The sequence below is a fragment of the Balaenoptera musculus genome, chromosome 4 (assembly GCF_009873245.2).
Source record: "Balaenoptera musculus isolate JJ_BM4_2016_0621 chromosome 4, mBalMus1.pri.v3, whole genome shotgun sequence".
Taxonomy (NCBI): Eukaryota; Metazoa; Chordata; class Mammalia; order Artiodactyla; family Balaenopteridae; genus Balaenoptera; species Balaenoptera musculus.
In genome coordinates this window covers 10,147,283-10,173,101 of record NC_045788.1, presented here as the reverse complement: position 1 = coordinate 10,173,101, position 25,819 = coordinate 10,147,283, and the positions used below count along the sequence as shown (strand labels likewise).

Sequence of the window (25,819 nt, the reverse complement as noted above, 5' to 3'; positions counted from 1 at the left end):
GCATGCCAAAGGACCGTGTCCTCCATCCACCTGTTGGACACTGGATCAGACAGGAGTAACCCTACGTAGGAAATGCTCAGAGAAGCCGGGGCTGGGACGATCCCCCAGACGCAAGATGATACTGTCATGATCACAAGTGTCTCAGCAGGCTGGAAAAATGGGCAGAAACCAATGGGAGGCGATTCAACAGCAGACTGAACACACAGATGGAGGATGAAGACAACACCTGACAACAGCGCCTCACGGGATGAGAACTGTGGGTGTTCACAGGCTGTAACAGGTGCCCCCAAAGTCCATTCAATCTCCAGCTGCACTAGCAGAAGCCCAGGTCCAGCTGTAGCGAGACCAGGTCCTTGCAGGTAGTGGGCTGCCCTTCACGATGCCCTTTGGATCCCAGGATGCTGTGCAGGTGAGCACTTCCAGGGTAAGTCTTCCATGCTCCCACACCTGTTCAGGTCAGTTAGACCCATGATCACAGCTACGTGTCTTAATTTAAATTATTTAAAACGGATAGGAAGTGCAAAGGAGTTGTTTCTAGGAAAACTAGATAGAATGCTTTGAAGAGACCTGACAAAGGACAGTTGCTTAAAAATAACAACTGTGGCCACTGTCTGGTGGGGCAGAGCGGGCTGGAAAAGACCAGAAAAAAAATCATGAAAACAGAAGGATTCTGCAGTCAAATCCCTTTGCTACACTTTAAAGACACTAACGCTGGCCATCAGTGACTGCACACTTTGGTTTATAAAAGAAGAATGAAGTGGGATTCTAATCAGCAGACTCCAAACTCAAAAAGATTGGCACACGGATATGTACTTACATATTATATATTAAAATGTGTAAGATGTGAATATGCTTTTTTCTCTTTTAAAAAAATTTAATTGAAGTATAGTTGATGTACAATGTTGTGTTAATTTCTGCTGTATAGCAAAGTGACTCAGTTATACATATGTATATTGTTTTCCATTATGGTTTATCACAGGATATTGAATATAGTTCCCTGTGCTATACAGTAGGACCTTGTTGTTTATCCATCCTATATATAATAGTTTGCATCTGAACTTGTGGTGAGGGAGACTTTCAAGATGGTGGAGGAGTGAGACATGGAGATCACCTTCCTCCCCACAAATACATCAGAAATACATCTACATGTGGAACAACTCCTGCAGAACACCTACTGAACGCTGGCAGAAGACCTCAGACTTCCCAAAAGATATATATATTTTTTTCCTTTTTCTCTTTTTGTGAGTGTGTATGTGTATGCTTCTTTGTGTGATTTTGTCTGTATAGCTTTGCTTTTACCATTTGTCTTAGGGTTCTGTCTGTCCTTTTTTTTTTTTTTTTTTTTAGTATAGTTTTTAGTGCTTGTTATCATTGGTGGATTTGTTTTTTGGCTTCTTTTTTTTTATCACTTTTTAATTTCTTATTTTTTAATAATTTCTTTATTTTTTATTTTAATAACTTTATTTTATTTATTTTATTTTTTTCTTTCTTTCTTTCTTTTTTTCTCCCTTTTCTTCTGAGCCATGTGGCTGACAGGGTCTTGGTGCTCTGGCTGGGTGTCAGGCCTGTGCCTCTGAGGTGGGAGAGCCGAGCTCAGGACATTGGTCCACCAGAGACCTCCCAGCTCCACGTAATATCAAATGGTGAAAGCTCTCCCAGAGATCTCCATCTCAATGCTATGACCCAGCTCCACTCAACGACCAGCAAGCTACAGTGCTGGACACCCTATGCCAAACAACCAGCAAGACAGGAACACAACCCCACCTATTAGCAGAGAGGCTGCCTAAAATCATAATAAGGTCACAGACACCCCAAAACACACCACCGGACGCAGTCCTTCCCACCAGAAAGACAAGACCCAGCCTCATCCACCAGAACACAGGCACAAGTTCCCTCCACCAGGAAGCCTACAAAACCCACTGAACCAACCTTAGCCACCGGGAAGGCACCAAAAACAACGGAAACTACGAACCTGCAGCCTGCGAAAAGGAGACGCCAAACACAGTAAGTTAAGCAAAATGAGAAGACAGAGAAACACACAGCAGATGAAGGAACAGGGTAAAAACCCACCAGGCCAAACAAATGAAGAGGAAATAGGCAGTCTACCTGAAAAAGAATTCAGAGTAATGATAGTAAACATGATCCAAAATCTTGGAAACAGAATGGAGAAAATACAAGAAACGTGTAACAAGGACAGAGAAGAACTAAAGAGCAAACAAACAATGATGAACAACACCATAAAGGAAATTAAAAATTCTCTAGAAGGAATCAATAGCAGAATAACTGAGGCAGAAGAACAGATAAGTGACCTGGAAGATAAAATAGTGGAGATAACTACCACAGAGCAGAATAAAGAAAAAAGAATGAAAAGAATTGAGGACAGTCTCAGAGACCTCTGGGACAACATTAAACACACCAACATTCGAATTATAGGGGTCCCAGAAGAGGAAGAGAAAAAGAAAGGGACTGAGAAAATATTTGAAGAGATTATAGTTGAAAACTTCCCTAATATGGGAAAGGAAATAGTCAGTCAAGTCCAGGAGGCACAGAGAATCCCATACAGCATAAATCCAGTGAGAAACACGCCAAGACACATATTGATCAAACTATCAAAAATTAAATACAAAGAAAAAATATTAAAAGCAGCAAGGGAAAAACAACAAATAACATACAAGGGAATCCCCATAAGGTTAACAGCTGATCTGTCAGCAGAAAATCTGCAAGCCAGAAGGGAGTGGCAGGACATATTTAAAGTGATGAAAGGGAAAAACCTACAACCAAGATTACTCTACCCAGCAAAGATCTCATTCAGATTCTACGGACAAATTAAAACCTTTACAGACAAGCAAAAGTTAAGAGAGTTCAGCACCACCAAACCAGCTTTACAACAAATGTTACAGGAACTTCTCTAGGCAGGAAACACAAGAGAAGGAAAAGACCTACAATAACAAACCCAAAACAATTAAGAAAATGGGAATAGGAACATACATATCCATAACTACCTTAAATGTAAATGGATTAAATGCTCCAATCAAAAGACATAGACTGGCTGAATGGATACAAAAACAAGACCCATATATTTGCTGTCTACAAGAGACCCACTTCAGACCTAGGGACACATACAGACTGAAAGCAAGGGGATGGAAAAAGATATTCCATGCAAATGGAAATCAAAAGAAAGCTGGAGGAGCAATTCTCATATTAGACAAAATAGACTTTAAAATAAAGACTATTACAAGAGACAAAGAAGGACACTACATAATGATCAAGGGATCAATTCAAGAAGAAGATATAACAATTGTAAATATTTATGCACGCAACATAGGAGCACCTCAATACATAAGGCAAATGCTAACAGCCATAAAAGGGGAAATCAACAGTAACACAATCATAGTAGGGGACTTTAACATCCCACTTTCACCAAAGAACAGATCATCCAAAATGAAAATAAATAAGGAAACACAAGCTTTAAATGATACTTTAAACAAGATGGACTTAATTGATATTTATAGGACATTCCATCCAAAAACAACAGAATACACTTTCTTCTCCAGTACTCATGGAACATTCTCCAGGATAGATCATATCTTGGGTCACAAATCAAGCCGTGGTAAATTTAAGAAAACTGAAATCGTATCAAGTATCTTTTCTGACCACAATGCTATGAGACTAGATATCAATTACAGGAAAAAATCTGTAAAAAATACAAGAACATGGAGGCTAAACAATACACTACTTAATAAACAAGAGATCACTAAAGAAATCAAAAAATGCCTAGAAACAAATGACAATGAAAACATGATGACCCAAAACCTATGGGATGCAGCAAAAGCAGTTCTAAGAGGGAAGATTATAGCAATACAATCCTACCTCAAGAAACAAGAAATATCTCAAATAAACAACCTAACCTTACACCTAAAGCAATTAGAGAGAGGAGAACAAAAAAAACCCCCAAAGTTAGCAGAAGGAAAGAAATCATAAAGTTTAGATCAGAAATCAATGAAAAAGAAATGAAGGAAACAAAAGCCAAGATTAATAAAACTAAAACCTGGTTCTTTGAGAAGATAAACAAAATTGATAATCCATTAGCCAGACACATCAAGAAAAAGAAAGAGGAGACTCAAATCAATAGAATTAGAAATGAAAAAGGAGAAGTAACAACTGACACTGTAGAAATACAAAGTATCATGAGAGATTACTACAAACAATTATATGCCAATAAAATAGACAATCTGGAAGAAATGGACAAATTCTTAGAAAAGCACAACCTTCCAAGACTGAACCTTGAAGAAATAGAAAATATAAACAGACCAATCACAAGCACTAAAATTGAAACTGTGATTAAAAATCTTCCAACAAACAAAAGCCCAGGACCAGATGGCTTCACAGGCGAATTCTATAAGACATTTAGAAAAGAGCTAACACCTTTCCTTCTCAAACTCTTCCAAAATATAGCAGAGGGAAGAACACTCCCAAAATCATTCTAGGAGGCCACCAAAACCAGACAAAGATGTCATAAAAAAAGAAAACTACAGGCCAATATCGCTGATGAACATAGATGCAAAAATACTAGCAAACAGAATCCAACAGCACATTAAAAGGATCATACACCATGATCAAGTGGGGTTTATCCCAGGAATGCAAGGATTCTTCAATATATGCAGATGAATCAATGTGATAAACCATATTAACAAACTGAAGGAGAAAAACTGTATGATCATCTCAATAGATGCAGAAAAAGCTTTTGACAAAACTCAACACCCATTTATGATAAAAACTCTGCAGAAAGTAGGCATAGAGGGAACTTACCTCAACATAATAAAGGCCATATATGACAAACCCACAGCCAACATCGTTCTCAATGGTGAAAAACTGAAACCATTTCCTCTAAGATCAGGAACAAGACAAGGTTGTGCACTCTCACCACTATTATTCAACATAGTTTTGGAAGTTTTAGCCACAACAATCAGAGAAGAAAAAGAAATAAAAGGAATCCAAATCAGAAAAGAAGAAGTAAAACTGTCACTGTTTGCAGATGACATGATATTATACATAGAGAATCCTAAAGATGCTACCAGAAAACTACTAGAGCTAATCAATGAATTTGGTAAAGTAGCAGGATACAAAATGAATGCACAGAAATCTCTTGCATTCCTATACACTAATGATGAAAAATCTGAAAGAGAAATTAAGGAAACACTCCCATTTACCACTGAAACAAAAAGAATAAGATACCTAGGAATAAAGCTACCGAAGGAGACAAAAGACCTGTATGCAGAAAACTGTAAGACACTGATGAAAGAAATTAAAGATGACACAAACAGATGGAGAGATGTACCATGTTCTTGGACTGGAAGAATCAACATCGTGAAAATGACTATACTACCCAAAGCAATCTACAGATTCAATGCAATCTCTATCAAACTACCAATGGCATTTTTCACAGAACTAGAAAAAAAAAAAAACATATGACCCAGCAATCCCACTACTGGGCATATACCCAAAAAAATTTCACAAGTTGCATGGAAACACAAAGACCCCGAATAGCCAAAGCAATCTTGAGAAAGAAAAACGGAGCTGGAGGAATCAGGCTCCTGGACTTCAGACTATACTACAAAGCTACAGTAACCAAGACAGTATGGTACTGGCACAAAACCAGAAGTACAGATCAATGGAACAGGATAGAAAGCCCAGAGATAAACCCACGCACATATGGTCACCTTATTTTTGATAAAGGAGGCAAGAATATACAGTGGAGAAAAGACAGTCTCTTCAATAAGTGGTGCTGGGAAAACTGGACAGCTACATGTAAAAGAATGAAATTAGAACACTCCCTAACACCATACACAAAAATAAACTCAAAATGGATTAAAGACCTAAATGTAAGGCCAGACACCATGAAACTCTTAGAGGAAAACATAGGCAGAACACTCTATGACATAAATCACAGCAAGATCCTTTTTGACCCACCTCCTAGAGAAATGGAAATAAAAACAAAAATAAACAAATGGGACCTAATGAAACTTAAAAGCTTTTGCACAGCAAAGGAAAGCAGAAACAAGACGAAAAGACAGCCCTTGAAATGGGAGAAAATATTTGCAAATGAAGCAACTGACAGAGGATTAATCTCCAAAATTTACAAGCAGCTCATGCAGTTCAATATCAAAAAAACAAACAACCCAATCCAAAAATGGGCAGAAGACCTAAATAGACGTTTCTCCAAAGAAGATACACAGATTGCCAACAAACACATGAAAGGATGCTCAACATCACTAATCATTAGGGAAATGAAAATGAAAACTACAGTGAGGTATCACCTCACACCAGTCAGAATGGCCATCATCAAAAAATCTAGAAACAATAAATGCTGGAGAGGGTGTGGAGAAAAGGGAACCCTCTTGCACTGTTGGTGGGAATGTAAATTGATACAGCCACTATGGAGAACAGTATGGAAGTTCCTTAAAAAACTAAAAATAGAACTACCATATGACCCAGCAATCCCACTACTGGGCATATACCCTGAGAAAACCATAATTCAAACAGTGTCATGTACCACAATGTTCATTGCAGCTCTATTTACAATAGCCAGGACATGGAAGCAACCTAAGTGTCCATTGACAGATGAATGGATAAAAAAGATGTGGCACATATATACAATGGAATATTATGCAGCCATAAAAAGAAATGAAATTGAGTTATTTGTAGTGAGGTGGATGGACCTAGAGTCTGTCATACAGAGTGAAGTAAGTCAGAAAGAGAAAAACAAATACCGTATGCTAACACGTATGTATGGAATCTAAAAAAAAAAAAAAGGTTCTGAAGAACCTAGGGGCAGGACAGGAATAAAGATGCAGATGTAGAGAATGGACCTGAGGACACGGGGAGGGGGAAGGGTAAGCTGGGACGAAGTGAGAGAGTGGCATGGACATATATACACTACCAAATGTAAAATAGATAGCTAGTGGGAAGCAGCCGCATAGCACAGGGAGATCAGCTCGGTGCTTTGTGACCACCTAGAGGGGTGGGATAGGGAGGGTGGGAGGGAGATGCAAGAGGGAGGAGATATGGGGAGATATATATATATACGTATAGCTGATTCACTTTGTTATAGAGGAGAAACTAACAAAAAAAAATCTTTGGAGGCTTGGAAAAATTATATATGTATTTGAAATTAAAAAAAAAAAAAGTTTGCATCTGTTAATCCCAAACTCCCAATCCTTCCCTCTGAATATGATTTTCTTTGGTTCTTTTTCAGTGACTTTTTCAGTTAACCCACCAGCTCCCAAGACAACCACATCAACTCAAAGCACTTTCCCTACTGTCTTATGTTCAGTTCTGGTGGCAAATTTCACAAGAAGCACTTGTGAGCTAGAAGACACTCCAGGGAGTGGGATGAGGACGGAGAGGCTCTATGGCTCACCAGCTCCTGGTGGTACCCTCCAAGTCCATTGGGCAGTCAGGCTGAAGGATGTGCAGACAGAGAGAAGATGACGGTCCCTTTCTCTGCCTCTCTCTTCCTCTTCACCTATTCGTCTATGTAGCTTCCCCCTTTCCTTTCAAAGAATCACCCTTTCTGCTCACACTCTAGACTGTAAACTCATAGAGCATAAGCCAAATACATGTTATAAATGCCCTATGGATGGACTTTCATCCCATTCACAACTGCCTTTAATTTTAGGCCATAGGTTTCCAACTGAGAAAAATGCAATTATTTGCATTTGACTCCACATGTTCCCTAGCCCAGCCTCCTCTGTGCTTTTAGAACAAGATCAATGCAATAGGCAGACGATCTTTCTAATTGATGATCCCGGGTGACCGATAACAAGAAAACAGTATTTACTTACTCTATGCCAAGTACGACATTCACAACTTTTAAATACGTTATCTCTTTTCATTCTCATCGACTTCGAGAGGTTGTTACCCGTGTCTCCATTTATACAATTGAAAAATGGAAAAGCAAAGAGGGGGTGGTTTCCTTTTCATACACTCAGCAAGAAATAAGAGAGCAGGAAGCCTACCCGGGCCAGACTCGAGAATCCACGTTCTCTTTCCAACATACCGCCCTGTCTGCAGAGCTGCAAAGAGCCAGGTAGGTTGTCTTGTGAAAGTGTGTGTGTCTGTGTGTGTGTGTGTGGTCTGGGGTGCGGGGGAGAGGAAAGCCAGGAAGATGTGGCCGAATTAGACTGGCACATCTGCACACGGAGCTTGAGGATATTAACGGGCAGAGGAGTAAAGGGGCAGGAAAGGGACACGTCAGTCCCAACTGTGAGAAAAGAGAAAGAGCTGGTTAGAGATACTTTGTGGTCAGAGCCCTGGGAGGCTCCGGGAGGAGAGTGGCTGCCAGAAAAGCAGGATCAACCACAAGCCAAGAGGGACCTGCCCAGGGCTTGAACAGGAAAGGCCTTCCCCAGAGGCCATAAGGGTGGGGAGGAGAGGAAGGGGATGGTCTCGAGGATAGAGGTGAGGGAGCTGGACTCCCCCCCCGCACAACCAGAGGCACGTGCAGAGGAGCAGCTGTCTGTGGGTCGGACAGAGCTCTTCCAATTGCTGGGCCAGGGGCAAGCCCACCCCAGACTGGACCCTGCTGGGCTGTGCTGGTAACAGCTGCATACACGTGGCTCCTCTAAGGCAGGGATTGAGTCTCACAGTGGGCTGAATAGGAAACTTGGGGGCAGAGCCTGGACGTGTGTCTTTTAAAAAGCTTTCCAGATAGACACAAGCTCAATTTTGAGAAACACTGGTCTACCCTTGGGCTGAACCAAAAGGCTTTCAATCCGATTCAGGAAGCATTTACTGGATGCCTTGGGAAACAAAGATGAACATCCATCGACAGATGAATGGATAAAGAAGACGTGGTGTATATACACAATGGAATATTACTCAGCCATAAAAAAGGATGAAGTAATGCCATCTGCAGCAACATGGATGGACGGAGAGATGATCATAGTAAGTGAGACAGACAGAGAAAGACAAATATCATATGATATCACTTACATGTAGAATCCTAAAAAAAGATATAATTAACTTTAAATATAAAACAGAAATAGACCCACAGACATAGACAACAAGTTTATGGTTATCAAAGGGGAAAGGTGGGGAGGGATAAATTAGTCGTTTGGGATTAACATATACACACTACTATATATAAAATAAGTAACCAACAAGGACCTATGTGTAGCACAGGGAACTATACGCAGTATTCTGTAGTAGCCTATAAGGGAGAAGAATATGAAAAAGAATATATAAGTATGTAGAATATATATATATATATATGTGTATATATATATATATACATACTTTATATATTTCACATACTTTATATATACATAAAAAACGGAATCACTTTGATGTACACCTGAAACTAACACAACACTGTAAATCAACTATACTTCAGTTTTAAAAAATTAACAATTTAAAAAATTGACAGGGGCAAAAAATGACAACCGTGTCCTTACTTGAGTTTGTAACCATTATCTCCCTCCTGCAGACATTTTATTTTTTAAAATATTTATTTGTTTGGCTGTGCCGGGTCTTAGTTGCAGCACGCGGGATCTTTTTAGTTGCGGCATGCATGTGGGATCTAGTTCCCCAGCCAGGGATGGAACCCGGGCCCCCTGCACCGGGAGTGCAGAGTCTTAGCCACTGGACCACCCAGGAATTCCCTCCCACAGACTTTTTAGATAGTAGGCGTTCCCTCCAGTTACGCATCAAGGTCACATGTTAAAATTTCAATATTTCGAAGGCTGAAGAAAGACGAATCTTTGGGGTGTTTTTCCTATCACCCTTTTCATCAAATATCAAACGACCATAGACATCTGGGGAAAGTGGCATCTGTACCGTTCTTTCAGACACTAGTTCTTAAAACTGAGGAAGCTTCAGAACCACCTAGAGAGCCTGTTAAAACCCAGATGGCTGGGCCCACCCGCAGGGCTTCCCATTCAGTAGGTCCAGGGTGGGGCCCAAGCATCTGCATGTCTAACAACTTCCAGGTGCTGCTGATACTGGTCCTGGGACCACACTTTGAGAACCACTTTCCTAGGCAATTTTGGATCACTGCCATCAAACCATCTGTATTGAGGAAACCACAAAGCCTGCCTTTCACAGCCACTTTAACGTGCAGACAGCAAGGGATTTTATACACGTCCCCATGGCCCTGTGGCCGATCGCATGTGCAAAATCACGCAACGTGTTTCTGGTGCAGCCACGCATCGCTTGCTGATACAGCCCTGTGTCACAGAGCAAACCGAGTGCTGCAGCTCGTGGGTGCAGGGCAGCCAGCATGGGCTTGTCCGGACGGGGTCCTTGAGATCCTGCATCTACCACACGTGGCAGGCTGGGTGAACGGACCGCCCCATCTTACAGTTGTGGAAGTTTAAGGTCCCCAGGGGGGACATGACCTGCCCACATTGGACTCTGCATTTTCGACAGAGCCTCACTTCCTCTGCACCCCGTTTCCAGTTAGGGGCACGGAGGCTCACTGGGACCAACGGTGGGCGGAAGTCACTGGCGGAGCCTGACGGCAAAGCAGGTCATCACCTACCTCCTTACCTTCTTCACTATTTATGCCTGCAGGACCCCTGGCCTCCAACCTAACTGGCCCTGGATGCTGTGATTTTGGAATTCCTGTTTCTGATTATTACAGTTTTTCTGTGGCCTCTATTCTGTCACATTTGCAAGCAGCTGTTTCCCATCCCTACTCAGATGCAGGCTGCCCCCCCACACCCCTGCTCCCCACATCAGGCCTCCTCGGAACGGCTGCAGGCTCAAAGGCTAAGCAACGGTGCCCATGGGGCGCTCCACCCCAGCTCCAGGCGGGGGACTGGCCACAGGCTGCAGTGCCAAAGGGCACAAGGGTGTGGCAGGTCCCAGTGCCCCGCACTCTGCACCAAGAGCTGCTTCCTCATATGTCCTCCTCTGGCACAGAGACCCCCCTGTCTGGCAGGGCCCCTCGGAGCGACGCCAACCTTGTGTCCTTCTAGGGCCAACTTGAGAGCATTCAGAAATCAGTCCCCTATCTTCAAACATCCCAGATGCTGGGTGGACAAGAGACTGGTCTATAAAGTCCATGTTTCAACAGTTGCAGAAATGCCTTTAAAATACACACCAGCAAACCTCAGAAAGAAATCAGCTCTCCCCTTCCCAAATCCCAGCGGAACACAGCTTGAGGAATTCCTCTGCCCACAGCAATCTGGTGGCCTTGCGGGTCAACGTTTCTCAAAGACCGCCTTCTACACTTAATGGGCCAGGGTTCTAACCTCCCTGTGCCTCAGTTTCCTCATCTGTAAAATGGGAGCAATCACAGTACTCAGACGTATTGTGAAGGTTAAGAGCGCAGGTGCATATAAATTTCTTCTGGCATATAAATTTCCATGGCCCCGTCAGAGGGGGCCATAGAGTCTAGCTCCAGTAACGATGATGCTCTAATTATTATGGGGGCCGCAAACTATGCGTTTGCCTCACTTATGTCACTTAGCGCTTTCAAATTAATGAAAGAAGAATCTTTTCTACCCGGCTCACACAATGTGTTTTTTCTACAGAAAGGGAAAAGTGGGGCCCATCCCCCAACTGGGGGTGGCATAGGAGGGGCACCAAAGGACGAAAGGGGTCCTCACAGGGTGTATGGAGGTCCAACTGCCGCTCAGAGGAAAGCGACGTCCAGCAGCAGCCACGCTCAGAGGAGCGAGCGGGTAAAACAATCACTGTCCAAACAAGAAAAGCACCACTGCCAATCCCAACACTTACGTCCAGAACCGTCCATTGTTCCACTACAATAGCATCATAGCCCTGCATGGTTTTGCTATCTTCTGTGGAAACAGCTTCAAAGATGAATACTCCATCTGTCAAGCCGCGTAAGGAATCTGTGGAAAAAGAAAAGGCGGGGCGGGGTGGAGGGAGGTTGCTGTAAACCGTCTGTGGCAGAAGCCTTACAGGCAGCAAAAATTTTCACTGCATTCATTAATAATCCCAATCAGAACATCTTTTCAGCATGTTAATTAAAGAAGGCATACACAACCATAGAGTCTAGTCCCATCAGAATGAATGAGACTAATTTACCTCACAGTTTTGAATAATAGCCTTGATTTTATGAGCCCAAATTTCATTGTTAGCAATCACCATTTGATTTCACGCGTTTACCTTCCTTTTCACGCTCCAACGTCAGGATGCACTGGGGAGAACTTATTCGGGGGAAATGCAATCATTTAGAGACAGTTTTTAGAAGAAAACTATATTGAGGTGAGAGAAATTATTTTGAAGTGGGGATAGACGCAATGCAGCAGCTCTGGGCTTGCAAACGCAGTCCAGATGCGCTGATTCCTCTACATTTGTGTGACGTGGGTGCAGTACATGGGACACTTCACGCAGCTCTTGTCAGGAGGTGAAATTTGGGGGAAGGGAGAATTTTTCAAAATGATTTACCATTGAAAATGTTTCCCTGGGCACTGCTATAGTTAATGGTAAAGTTCCGAGTTCCGTGTAATTCAACAAACCTACATCAAACATAGCATGATTCAGAACTGTCTCAGGCCGTGAGGATGTCAAGAAAAACACAACAGGGTCCTTGCCCCTGAAGAAGACTTTCAAGGAGGCACTTTCTAAGTTAATGGCTCCTAAATACCCTAGATTCACTTAGATGAGGGACTGTGGAACAGAGGAATGGACTCAGAAGCAGGTGGTTTGGGCCCATGCTCTATCGGAAAAGGGATCTGACCCTTTGAGGGGTTTGGTTTCTTGCCTGTGAAAGGGGGTTGTAGACAGAGAATTCCTCCTGGTCAGTATCCTACAAATCACTGCTCAGTCGCACTGTTCTGGACTGAACTCTGTCCCCACCCACCACCCCCGATTCATATGTTGAAGCTCTAACCTCCAAAGTAAGTACATTTGGAAACACATCCTTTCCGGGGGTAATTAAGGTTCAGTGAGGTCATAAAGGTGGGCCCTAGTCCAACAGGACTGATGTCCTTACAAGAAGAGGAAGAGACACCAGAGCACCACCCACCCCAACCCCCTAACCTTGCACAGAGGAAAGCCCATAGGAGGACACAGAGAAGGTGGCCATCTGCAAGTCAGGAAAGGAGGCCTCACCAGAAACCGAATTTGCCAACTCCCTGATCATGGACGTCCAGCCTCCTGATCTATGAGAAAATAAATGTCTATTGTTCAAGCCAACCAGTCTGTGGTGTTTTGTTATGGCAACAGACATAAAAATATGTTTAGTGATATAAAGGACAATTCACACAATAATGTGATCTTTTCTTCATCAGTAAGGGAAGGGAGACAAACACAGAAAGCCCCCTGAGTCACACTGGAGTTCAGGAACTGCCAGCACTTTCCAGAAGTCACAAAAAGACAGACAGATGGAAACATATAGCAACCTTCAGCTTCTGTCTTCCAACAGACCTCACAAGCACAGTCAAAAAGTCATCAGAATGAGAAAATTATTTGCAACAACAAAAATAAGTAATAAATAAATGGCTACGCTTAACACTCTTTATTGTATGTAAAAAGTTTCCAGGACTTCCCTCGTGGCGCAGTGGTTAAGAATCCGCCTGCCAATGCAGGGGACACGGGTTTGAGCCCTGGTCTGGGAAGATCCCACATGCCGCAGAGCAACTAAGCCTGTGCGCCACAACTGCTGAGCCTGTGCTCTAGAGCCCAAGAGCCACAACTACTGAGCCCACGTGCCACAACTACTGAAGCCCACGTGCCTAGAGCCCATGCTCCACAGCAAGAGAAGCCACCGCAATGAGAAGCCCGCGCACCACAACGAAGAGTAGCCCCCGCTCACCGCAACTAGAGAAAACCCATGCACAGTAATGAAGACCCAACATAGACGTAAATTAATTAATTAATTAATTAATTAATTAATTAAAAAAAAAAACTTCCAGGGTTGAAGGGAATTTTAGCTGCACAACCTTTCCAGAGAACAACTTAACAACATCTCAAAAGACTGAAACACAAAAGTCCATCCTCTTTGACTCAGAAACCCTACTGTTTTCAGTCTATTCTGAGCACCCATTATGTGCCAGGTACTCTCGTGATCACTGGTGACAAATGAAGACCCCGCCCCCACGGAGCTTCCCTTGCCCTGAAGGGGGAGAAAACATAATGTCCCAGGGGATAAATGCTATGAGAATATAAAGTGGGCTGGGGTGGGGGTGGGGGGGGGTGTTGCATGGAGGTAGAGGCAATGGCACGGCTGTTTCTGAAAGAAGTGCTCAGGGTAGGTCCCCCCACTTTGAGTAGAGATATGAACTAACTGCAAGCCAGGCATATGGATCTGCGGGGTTTGAGAGTTCAAGGTAGAGGACACAGCTTGAATAGAAATGCAGACTGAATGAGGGGCCACCAAGGACCAGACAAGCAGCAGAATCATGAGAAGAAATTCAAGACTAAGACAATGGTGGGGAGATAAGCCAACCAGGGGCTTATCCACGTGACTCGCTTGGCCAGTGGGATCTTAGTGGGGGTGACACAAGCAGGGGCTTGCAAAGCACTGGCGTGGTTGAACTTGATCTCACATCTGTGCCACCACTTCGAGAGCACATGCCCCAGCTAGCCTGTTGGAACAGAGCTGCCCCAGTGGAGCTTAGCCTAGATCAGCTGATCCACAGACCTGAGAGTGGGCCCAGCTGCCTCAAAGAAGCTGCTCCAGGCAACCTACAAATATGAGAGAATAAATTATTACTGTTTTAAGCCAGTGAGCTCTGGAGTGGTTTGTTACACAGCACCATCCTGGCAATATCTGACTGTTACAATGCCCAATTGAAACTTAAGAAATCTGAGACCAGTGTACTTCACTTAGCCTGGGGAATATTCCTGATTGTTCCAGAATGATAGAGGGGCCTGACCAACTCAACAAACCACAGCTCTGAGGGGAATTCCTGGAGTACAGCAGCCTCATACTAATATTCTTCCTACTGGACAAGACAATACTCCATTTCAAGTAAGATCCCTGTGGGTTAATCAATACTATGCTCCATTTTTGTATTTGTTTCCTATACCGAGAGTCTGTTACCAATCAGCCTTAGCAAAAGTGCTAAGCTTGCCTCTCTCATCCGCTCTGCTAAAAAGTTCCCCCCAAGTGTTTGTTCAATGTCCTCCTAAAAGACATTTTACTAAGGTGACCAAGGAAGGACAGAACTGCTCTTTGGCTGAACCACATTTAAATATTTTGGGCTCCAGGACAAGCACGGACCATAGTCCAGCTCACTTAGCAAGTTCTGGGTAACACAGGTCCAGCTGGAGCCTCTGCCACAGTAGGGATGCCCTACGGAAACCCTTTGAATAAAGCTTTCCCAAGTCCTGACCTGGTGATGCTTGGGACACAGAAGATACTCACTGATCCTTCAGTAGCATATGATCCCAGCACACATTTCTTCAAGGCTTCTACAAAAATATGTTATACCCAATTTCCAAAGTCTCTACCTACACATTTCCTTACTGGAAAGCCTCCAAGCCCTTTAAATGCGCCTACCGCATGCTCTAAGTATTAAGAGTACTCAGCACGATATAGATAGAGTTGAGGTCCACCTGGGGAAGGAGACGGCGCAGCCCACGCAGACTTTCTTTCCTACCCCCTGCCTGGCATCCCCTCCTTCGCTCCAAGTCACAAGCCTGGGAGGAGGGCTGTGTGGTCCAGGCTTGGGGGCGTGAAGCAGGAACAAACTAGGTCCTTATTTACCATCTTCCTCATTCAGTCCTGCCTGCAGTGTCTCGGCCCGCTGCTCTGCTCTTCTGAACCCAGAGTGCTGATTCACCCACTTAACTACACAGCAAGTTCAGAATGGCTGTCAAAATTTGGTCATCTGTAACAGCAAAAAAGTCAGTGAACCACAGACAGCAGACAGCTGGGCTTTTAAAGAGCCCCTTGTTTTGACGGCCTCATCCACCACCCGTCTCTTCATCACCTTCCTGGCTCAACCTCGCTGTAGTGTGCTCCGAGCTGGTATACATAGGTCTCTCTCAGAGTGCAGCTCTCCATGCAAAAAGGTTAAATCATCTTCCATCCATGGAAAACATTCCATTATCACTGCATTTTTTTATTAAAGTAAAGATGCTTCCCTACTGTGCACAGAAAGCTGTTTGCCCTGGCATTGTATAAATATTTGATGCCGGTCTTTTGGCAAAAGGCCACCTTAACTTTCCAAGCTTATGCTTTACAAGAAGGATGTGAGAAAAGGAGATTTGCCCTATTATCCCAAGAGGTAAATTCTATGAGAAAACTGCTCTTCCCTTGCAGCCTCCGGGACACGAAGACTCCACCTAGCAAGCTACCCTTCAGGCTCACCCTAGGTGCTGGTCCTCTCCCAAGTCCAGCGTGAAATGCACACGCCATAGCAAGGGGTCGATGCATGTGGTCTACTAGAAAATGTTACTGTTCTCCTTTTAACAGGCTAGGATGGTTTAAATGCCCACACTGGGGTCACTGGCATAACGGATGTCCTTGGCCCCCTGAAACCCCTTTTCCCCACCAGCATGGCACTCACGGCACCACCTTGGTTCCAGGAGTGGCCTGTACCAACTGCATAGCCATAATCGCCCGTGTAACAGGGACGCGCAGCCGCGCTCAATCAATCGGACAATGGTGTGTGCAGCTCCCCCATCACCCCACAGCTAATCTGCTGACATTATCAAGAGTGGAGCAGGCTTCTCTAGCTTCTGCGGCCCTCACTTCTGCTCTCGGCCTGCCTGCCTTCCTGCAGTCCCTGTTTGAGGCGGTGAATAAGTTACAGTTAGGGGCAGCCTGCAACTTCAGTGTCATTTATCTGACCAGATGACCAGATGGGGAGGAAACGCCCTGATTCGGTGCTTGCCGGCTATGAGGCCCTCTGCCAGGCACGTTCATGGCTTCTCACTGAACCCCTCCCCCCGCCGCAAGCTCTGCAAGGTTATCATTCCCTCTAAGTGGTGAGAAGATGGAAGGAAGCTGTAGGCGTGAAACCATGTGTCCACATTCAAGCGCATGCAAGGGCCTATCTCGATCTGAAATGTAGTTTGTGTGACTCCAAAGCCTATGCTCTTTCAACAGGTGACAGATATTTTATTTTGCTACCACGAGGATGTGCCAGGGGCCGTGCTCCGGCCGGGGGATAAGAGGCCTAGGCGCCCAGCCTCAGGGAGCAGGCGTGCTCTGACCACTAGGCAGCTCCCCCTGCCCTCGTGTTTTGGGTGCATCTCAGTGGGGTTGCAGTGAGATGGCCTTACGGCTTCTGTTTGGGGCCAAATCCATGCAGAGGCCATGCCTTCCTGCATGGGGCAAAGAAAGAACAAAAATATGTGTGCAAATGGATAAGCTGTATCTATCAACACAAGGGACAGCATACACAGCAGTGAGAAAAAATGACCTGCAGTGACGTGTAAAAATGTGGATGAATCTCACAAAGAGAAGCCAAACACAAGGGCAGACTCCACCCACATAAAGCTCACGCCCCACCTGTGCCGCTTCCAGTCAGGACTGCGGCCGCCCCGGGGGAGAGGCATTGTGAGGCCGTGAGTGGGACTCTGATGGAGCGGGGATGCTCTGTTTCTTGATCTGGTGCTGGTTACACAGGTGTGCTCGCCTTGTGAAAACCCACTGAGCTGGACCCTTAGGCTCTGTCTTGGTTTCTGTACGTGTGCTGTACTGCAGGAAAAAATTTACTTAAAAGATGTGCCATGGAGAGAAGAGAAAATGCATTTCATGGTGTAAGTGAAATTTACCCCTCATGCTATTCAGCGGCTCCTCTGAAATAGAAGCTACGCCTGCAACCACTAGGCCAACATGCCTGGAGCCTGCGGTCAGACAAGGGAGTGGCCGTGAACTTCCTGCAATCTCATCCTCCCTTGCTCCCCCAGTCTGCAGGGGCCTGGCGATGCACACCCCAACAGCAGCTCCCCCCAGCACTACGCATTACTGAGCAGCGTCCGGAAACCTTTATTGGTCGCCTCCTGTATACAGTGCACGGTGGACGTCCACACTGGGACACTAAGAAGCATAGGAAGCAGGCCCTGCCCGAGGGCCTGCAAACACGTCTGCCTAAAATATGTGTCCCTACGTGTATTCTATTTAAAATACGTACATGTTTTTTACCTATGTATTTTGCAAATACAAGGTAATCTGGTTTATGCCAGGCATCAAAAATGCGGTCTAAATACCAAATGTTATTTGGATTGACGTGAAGCTGGGGCATCAGAGAGAGTCTTAAGGAAAAGCTAATCTTTAAAGAGGTAGGAAAGGAGGGACTTCTAGGTACAATGTGTCTCCTGATATGACACAGCTCGTCAAACACAATAGCATCTGGAATGTATCCTAGACCGAAGGGCTTAATTTATCGAGGCCTTAGAACTAAATTCCAGTTTATAGGAAACAGAGGCTGGAGAAATAAGATAACATTAGGAGGCCCTGGCCGGACAAATCCAGAATGCAGGGCATTCTAAGAGGCTAGGTTTATTTCAAGCAGTCAGGGTCATGAAGAACGACTCTTCCAGGTAAAGGAGCAGTAAGGACGTGGTCACCGTATGCAGTGCCTGTCGCTGGACTGGATTCTGGTTTGCACTACTTGCTGCAAAGGACATTTCGGAAACAATGGAAGACCTGTGAACGTGGGCTGAATAGAGATGCTGCTGCCAGAGGCGGAAAGACTGCCCGGCTAGGAGAGGGTGAGGGTGGGGCGAGGGGAGGGTGAGGGCCAGGGGGCAGGGAGAGGGACGGGGAGGGCTAGGACAGGGCCAAGGGCAGAGCAAGGTGGGGAAAGGAGGGGAGGGCAAAGGGCAGACCAAGAGGGATGCAGAGCAAGGACGGGGCCAGGGGGACAAGTGGGGGTGAGAGCAGGGCAAGGACAGCTGGTGGTGGCCAGTGGTGGCAGCAGGGACCCTGCAGGCCTGGAAGCCCTTGGTGGGAAAACAAGCTTCAGAAGGTGGGCAGCCAGCTCCGCCTCGCCCTTACCCCAGACTCCTGGCACCCACCCGAGTGCTGAGCAGCGCCAGCTCAGCAGAGGGTCTCCCTGCCCGGCCTTTCCCACCCTTGGGAAGCGTAGATTCTGGCCTTTGTCTCACTGGCTGCAGTGTTTCCGTGCGTCCATCCGTCCTGCTGTCTGAGCATCCCCTGGGCTCGTCCACGCTGCTGGCTGCCACCAGGTCCTGCTACTTCCCTAAGGGTGACTTTCAGCTCTCCCCTCCCCAGGGGCCCAGCCGGGGGCCTCAACCTCTTGCCAGGGGGCCACCTCTTTTCTCTCCTCAAGTCCCTTTTCCCCACGCACACCCTTCTTTCTTCCAACCACTTTCTTGCTACTTAGCAGCTGGGCACCGTGGCAATGACTTCAGTGCTCTGTGTCTCGGCCTCCACAGACATAACGACAGAACCCACCTCACTCAGCCATGGGGATCAGATGAGTTGCTGTGTGAGCTGCTTGGCCGAGGACCAGCACACAGGAGCCGCTAGGGGCGTGTTACCATCATTCTGCTGCCCTTTCACCTATGCCTGAAGTTTACCAGACCCCAAGGCCGCAGCCTTCCCAGCCCAGGACACCTGGGCATTCTCAGGAAAGAAGCCCGGGAGGCCACACGCAGAAGCCCAACTCGAGGATGGTACAAGCCTTTCCATGTCCTGGGAGGTAAAGACTCGGAAACAGAAGACGGAGTCTTAACTGGATTCTTCGGGCTAAACATCACCTTGTTTACGCGACAAAGTTCTCATGCATTTTATGACCCTGTGGAAAATATTCAGAAGCACAAATGTCTAGTTAAGAAGACTGATGCTTTTCCAGATGTCAAACAGCTTAAAGGTGTGCTCCTAGCTCTGCCAGGTTTATTTGGAAGGACACTAATTATCCTACTAGAAATAGGTTCTTTTTATACTGATGATTAGCTTGCTTTTTTTTTTTCTTTTTTTAAATTCTGGGAAAAGAACATATGCATGTTTCCTCCCTGGCCAATGGAAAGCCTGGGCTTTCCTAGAGCAGAAACGCGCTAACCCAGTAAGCCCTTCTCCCAGGTCACACGCTCCCTCCTATCAGAAACGTCAGGGTGAAATCGCGTTTGCATTTTGAGTGGGTTTAGATGCATTTTGTTCTGAGAATTTTGCAGCCGTCACCAGGAGGGATGTGCAGCTACGGTAGAGCCCGACGTGTGGGCAGCCCTGCTGCGGGGACGTCACAGGCTCAGCGCAGGCTGCTCGGCTGCACTTGCCAGGGAAAATTTCACGTGCTGTCTTCAAGGCAGGAAGGCTGGATTTCATGCAGCTTAAAGCCAAGGGAGGCTATAACAGCATTTCCAACACTCTAGTCAAATCTGAAGCAAGACTGTATACATTATCTGTGTTTTTGGACTCAAGGTTGGAGAACGGGGTTGGGGGAGGAGTGGAGGTGGTAACGGAGCCTTGGTGGCCAAAGGCAGAATGGCTAGACAGACAACGAACGGCAGCGTGAACTTTCAAGTTCAAGGTGTCCTCCCTTGGGGCTCAGCTCGCCTCTGACACGCGCAGGCAAGAGAGAAAGCTTCCCCTTTGAAACCCCACTTCTCCCAAGGTGGGGACGTGACCCGTGGCTGGCTCGGCGGCTGCCATGTCCAGAGCCTCCCTACCTGTCTTTAAGATGTTAGTGCAACTAACATCAGTTTCCCAGGGAGATATGCACAGTCACAGGGAGCCCCTCTGGGCCCAAGAGGAGATAAAAGGAGCTGCTGTCGCCACAACCGAAGATGGGCTACGGGGTGTCCCTGCAGGAAGCAGGGGGCGGAGGGTTCCTCCCTGGCCCCACCCCCCCAATGCTAATGACGAGGGCTGTAAACATCTGCCCCTAGCACACACCCTGGTGCTGGATGGTGCATCTTCAATAGTCCGGGACGACCCCTGGCTTCCAGGAACTCTGCAGGCACCCAGGGAAGGCCTCCTGGAGCAGGGGGAGTTTACTGACCTTGCCGCCAGGGAATGGAACTGACTCTTCCTTAGTTGTATTAATGAAAATATACTCTAGAACTGCACTGTCCAACACACTAGCTATGAGCCGCACGTGGCTCTTGATATTTAAATTAATGAAAATTAAATAAAATAAAAATTAAGCTCCTCAGTCGTACTTACCACATCTCCAGTGGTCAGTGGCCACTGGTGGCTGGTGGCTACCATACTGGACGGTACACATACAGAACAGCCCCGTCGACACAGCGAGTTCCACCAGACCGCCCGTCACCTTTCTTATGTCCTTCACCCATCCACAAACAGTCGTGGCCCACGATACCGTACAATGCCTGCTGCTACTATATGAACATATCAACATCAGGTATCGCTACTAAGATAGGGACAAGGGACTTGTACTGTACAACGTTCTAAGGTTTTGGATGATTTCATGTACGTACATTCAGAATGAAGACTGATGTCTCTTCCAAGGATGTTTGCTAGCATGCCAAGTGTCGCAAGTCATATAGCATCCAAACTCTGTTCCTGACGCTGCTAATTTTTAGAGAGAAAACTGCTCAACGACCAAGACGCAGGGCTGTCAGTGCCCCCTGCCACGTTTTGCTGGGATCATCGGATCTGGTGTTACTTTACGGTTCACTTACTTCGGGGTCCTGCTGACTGGCAGCCCTCAGCGTCCACACATGCTGGCAGGTTGGCCCTACTCCCCACATTGTCTCCCGGTTTCGACACCCCTAGCAACCCAACCTGCCTTCGTGTTAACTTGAAAACCCTTTCTTTGCCTGAGACACGTCTCCCCACTTCGGGCAAACTGTCTCTCTGCCTTAGAAAAGCTGACACCAATAGTGCTACCCATGCAGCAACCCCCCAGAGAGAACCCATTACTGGCAGGGCCACTGGGTGCCGAGAGACTCAGGAGCAGTGTGTATCCCCAGGGAGCTTACAGAAACCAATTCACTTCTCTGCGGTTAATTCCAAGGTGCTGCTATTGTTACTTCAAACTGTAATGGTGTCTACAAACAATTTGCACTTTTGGAGTGGCATGATCCTAGGGGGTAATTAACAAACCCTGGGGAAAATCTTCTCAAAAGTTTTTAAAAGCAACCTAGATCGAGGCCACCATCAATGAAACAGAATTGCTCCCCCTTCTCTGTCATGTTAGAATAGACCTGGCTGACTCCTGCAGGGGTTGGGAGAACATGGGTGGTGAGCTTTACGGAAGATTCCTCCAGATGTGTTACTCAGAAATCACACGCAGCATGTTGATCCGCCGCAGAGCTTTCTGAACAGGGCAGGCTCTGAAGACGGGCTGAGAGGACAAGAGTAGGCAGCAGGGTTCAGAAGGGCCCCCTGAGGGGTGGGCTGTGCCTTCCCTACCGTTGACCAAGCCGAGGGAGAAGACCGAGTTGACCAGGACGCCGCCCTTCCGGAAGTGGTCGCTCATGTGCTCCAGCCAGTTGGCATCCAAACTGCTCACCGTCTGGCCGTTCCTGGAGACCCGGAGGGGAATGGTGACAGGATAGTATTGCCGGCACTTCTGATGGCTCTTCGGTTTGTTGAAAAGGGCGAAAATCTCCATTTCTGTTGGGATTTGTAAAGAGAGTAGGGAGAGGAGAGGTCAAACGGTGACATACTGCCTCACTGGGCCTGACGGGATCTCTCAGGAGCCTGAAGAAACGATATCAAAGGCCGAAGTTCTGTTAGGTGGCACTGTTACCTAATAATAAAACCTGAATCCAGGGACTTCCCTGGCGGTCCAGTGGTTAAGACTCTGTGCTTCCACTGCAGGGGGCGCGGGTTTGACCCCTGGCCGGGGAACTAAGATCCTACGTGCCACGTGGTGTGGCCAAAAAAAATTTCTTCTAATTTAAAAAAAAACAAAAAAACAAAACCAATTCTAAGCAGTAAGTTAGGGTGCCTTAAAAGTGACATGGACCTCAAAGGTTGAGTCCTAAGGTGACTGCCAACAAAAAAGGTGGCACTTGCCATCTGCCTCTACAAGGATGAGGTCACTATCCACTGCAGCCACCGACCTCAACGCACCCTGGAAGGCGTTCAGGGTGGAGATCAGGAAGGAGGCCCTCTGTGCTCTGAGAAAAACTGGCAGATCAAGCCCTTAGATAGTCAGATAGTTTCAGGAGAAGATTTTATGAGCCCAATTCTCGCATCTCCTCGTATCTAGAAAAGCACTGAAATCATTAACAGTGACACCTGTTCCTCGTGACTGGCAACCAGCCTCTGCCAACACGTGTGCTCCAGTGCACGTCCCCCCTTCACTAACATCATGTGTAACACTGCCCTTCTCCCCACCTGTCTGGAGCAGTTTCCAGAGCTATCTGAAACGCTGTCTCCCAGGCTAGAGTCCTCATTTTGCCCAAAATAAAACTAACTAGCAACTCTCATGCTGTGCATTTTTTAGTCGACAGGACTTAGGTTTTGAATCTGGTATATGATGAATAGCTGGGATTCATTTGTACGGTTAGGTGTTTGAGAGAAGGACATAGTAGACATTTCTAGAAATTCATACAAAGGTGTGTCTTAGAAGAAAAAGCAGACATATTTTGGGGCGAGAGCTGGTCTTAAAAAAAAAAAGTAAATGCACAGAGGCACATCAAGACAAAAATACTGCTGTAATTCCTGGAACCTTGTTCATCCCTGAACTGACTATTTATAAACTGCAGTGGTGTTTCCTGGGGCCAGACTCATAACACTTAATCAAGTACATCAAAAATACATCATTGATATGTAAAAATAAATATGTTCCAGTAAGTGCAGGTTCCTGCCTGGAGTGGTAGGTCGCTCAAATAGCCAAGCAGGCCCTAAGAGTGAGGCGCTGCTTCCTGTGCCTTCATTTATAGCTCAGTTCTTTAAAAATCAATACTCACTACACCCGGCAGCTGACCCTCGCCCTCCTGCCACACACGCTACTGGCCGTGAGTGAGCAGTGTCAGCTTCCGGAAGCAAATACCTGGAATTTCAATCGAAGTCTGGAGGTCTATTTTGGTGTTACTCATTTAGTCAAGCAATCAGAGTTCACCCAGCTTAAAAAGCTTTGCTTACACGGGCTAGTCAGGAATATGCTTTGGTTTCCAAAAATATCTAATTGGATAATAAGAAAATCCCCACCCTTCTTCCACAGAAATATTTTAAAGGTCATAAACAATGGTTGACATTAGCAAAAAGGACAAAGGACATCCACGCTCCTTGCAGGAGATACCTCGCCTAGACTCACATTCTGGGACACTGCATCCCATATTTCAGTATTTCACAATTCTTCCCGTATCCGAATACATTACTTTTTAAAATGGACTCACTCTGCTTTACCTAAATAAGTGCACTTAAAGAGGAAACTCTGCTTCACGACCATAAGGGAAACCACTACCATTTGCTGTAAACAGGAGCGAATGATGAGGCACGTTCGCACCAAAAACGTCCATCCACGTAGCACCTCAAATTATCTCACAGGGCGACTGTATTCTGGGACAAAGGAAGGCTTTCCACAGCCCCATCTGAGCAAGCACCAGCAGAGACCTCCCAGGAGCAATGCTGGGCCACAGACCTTGTCGTCAGCAACGGTGAAGCCGACAGGGAGGCCGTTTCAAGCTATCCATGGGGTAGAGCCAATTAGGAAGGAGGGGTCCCCATCTTCACAAACGGCCACCTGGGTCTTCAACAACCATCGCTGGCCTGTTCATCGTCCCCAGCCCATATTACCCTTCTGGGTCCGCTTACCTGACTCAGGAAGCCATCTACAATCCAGCCAGTAAGTGCTTTCGCAGGAGAAATTAGGTCTTGGTATATGGAGCTAGCAACCCCTAGACTATTTCGTGACTTTCAGATACACACTTTAGGAATGGAGTCATGCAGACAGCACAGAAGGTTTGTAAAGGAGGGAAATCAAGCAACGGATTAGAGCTGGGGGGGTGGGACAGGAAGTGATTGGGCGTCTTCCAGTCCAAGGTGCCAGTGGTTCAAATAAGACCTGCAGCTACTAAAGGCAAGAGGGTAAGTCATGCTTTAGCGAGTCCTTGACTTCATTTCAATTTCTTCAAAAGCAGACCCTGTAAGCTTTTGGGTGCAAGTCGTTCATTTGGGAAGTAATCCCAGGAAACAGAACGAGAGAACAGGGACGAGAAACAGAGAAGAGCTGAAAGCCAAGGAAGGCTGCATTGATGAGCGGGACTGTCACGGCACCTGGGGACCTGAGACACCATATACGCACACCCCACATTGCTCTATGAGGGGCCAGGAAGCCGGGCATTTGTCCTCAGGGATGGAGGCCACTCCTGAGGCATTAATTCCCTGGGACATCTGCCCATTCCAGAGAACAGCTGCAGGCAGAGGCTAGGAAAGCTGTCCTCAGGTGACCCCAAGGTGGGCCAGAGCACCAGTCCCCATGGTCTGCTACGGTCAAGCACAAATGCGTACGAATTATCAACAGAAAGAAAAAGAAATCACAGCCTCTGCATGGGAGGATGAGTGGGGAACTCAGAAGTGGGCCAAGTCCAAAAATACATGACAACACTTGATCACACAGGAGGATCTCCAGTCACATGGCAAGACAAAACCACAACTTTCCCACACGCGTGATGAAACAGAAAAAGGGAAGGCAGAAGGAGAAGGAGCAGGCTTGGGGGTTAGGGCAGGGGGAGACAGAGCGGGGAGACGAAGGTGGATGGTGGGGTGCTGACAGGGAGGAGGGCCAAAGCCAGGGCCAGAAATAAATTTTTCAGGAAGGAAAAGGAAAGGCTGTTGGAATCGAGAGCCTCCAGAGCATGAGCAGCTATGAAGTATTGGAAGAAACCTGCTTCCAGATGCCCAAGCCTTCAGTAAACTCCTCTGTCCCGCTGCCTCCTTGGCCGCAATCCTCTTTCTACTCACCTGGAAACCAGCCAAGAAAAACTGTCCCCAAACGATGCCCTTTGATGT

The 25,819-nt window shown here is 46.2% G+C and overlaps 1 protein-coding gene across 2 annotated transcripts in view; it reads right to left on the bottom strand.

The window, feature by feature from the left end:
* The window catches only part of RFTN1 (raftlin, lipid raft linker 1), a 200,741-nt gene that overhangs the window by 32,759 nt on the left and 142,163 nt on the right, over positions 1-25,819 (bottom strand). For both annotated transcript variants that reach the window (XM_036850561.1, XM_036850562.1), the window contains exons 6-7: positions 22,268-22,471; positions 11,743-11,858 (exon numbers count right to left, since the gene is read on the bottom strand). In XM_036850561.1, coding sequence (XP_036706456.1) covers positions 11,743-11,858; positions 22,268-22,471 — 320 coding nt within the window. The remainder of the gene's footprint in view (positions 1-11,742; positions 11,859-22,267; positions 22,472-25,819) is intronic.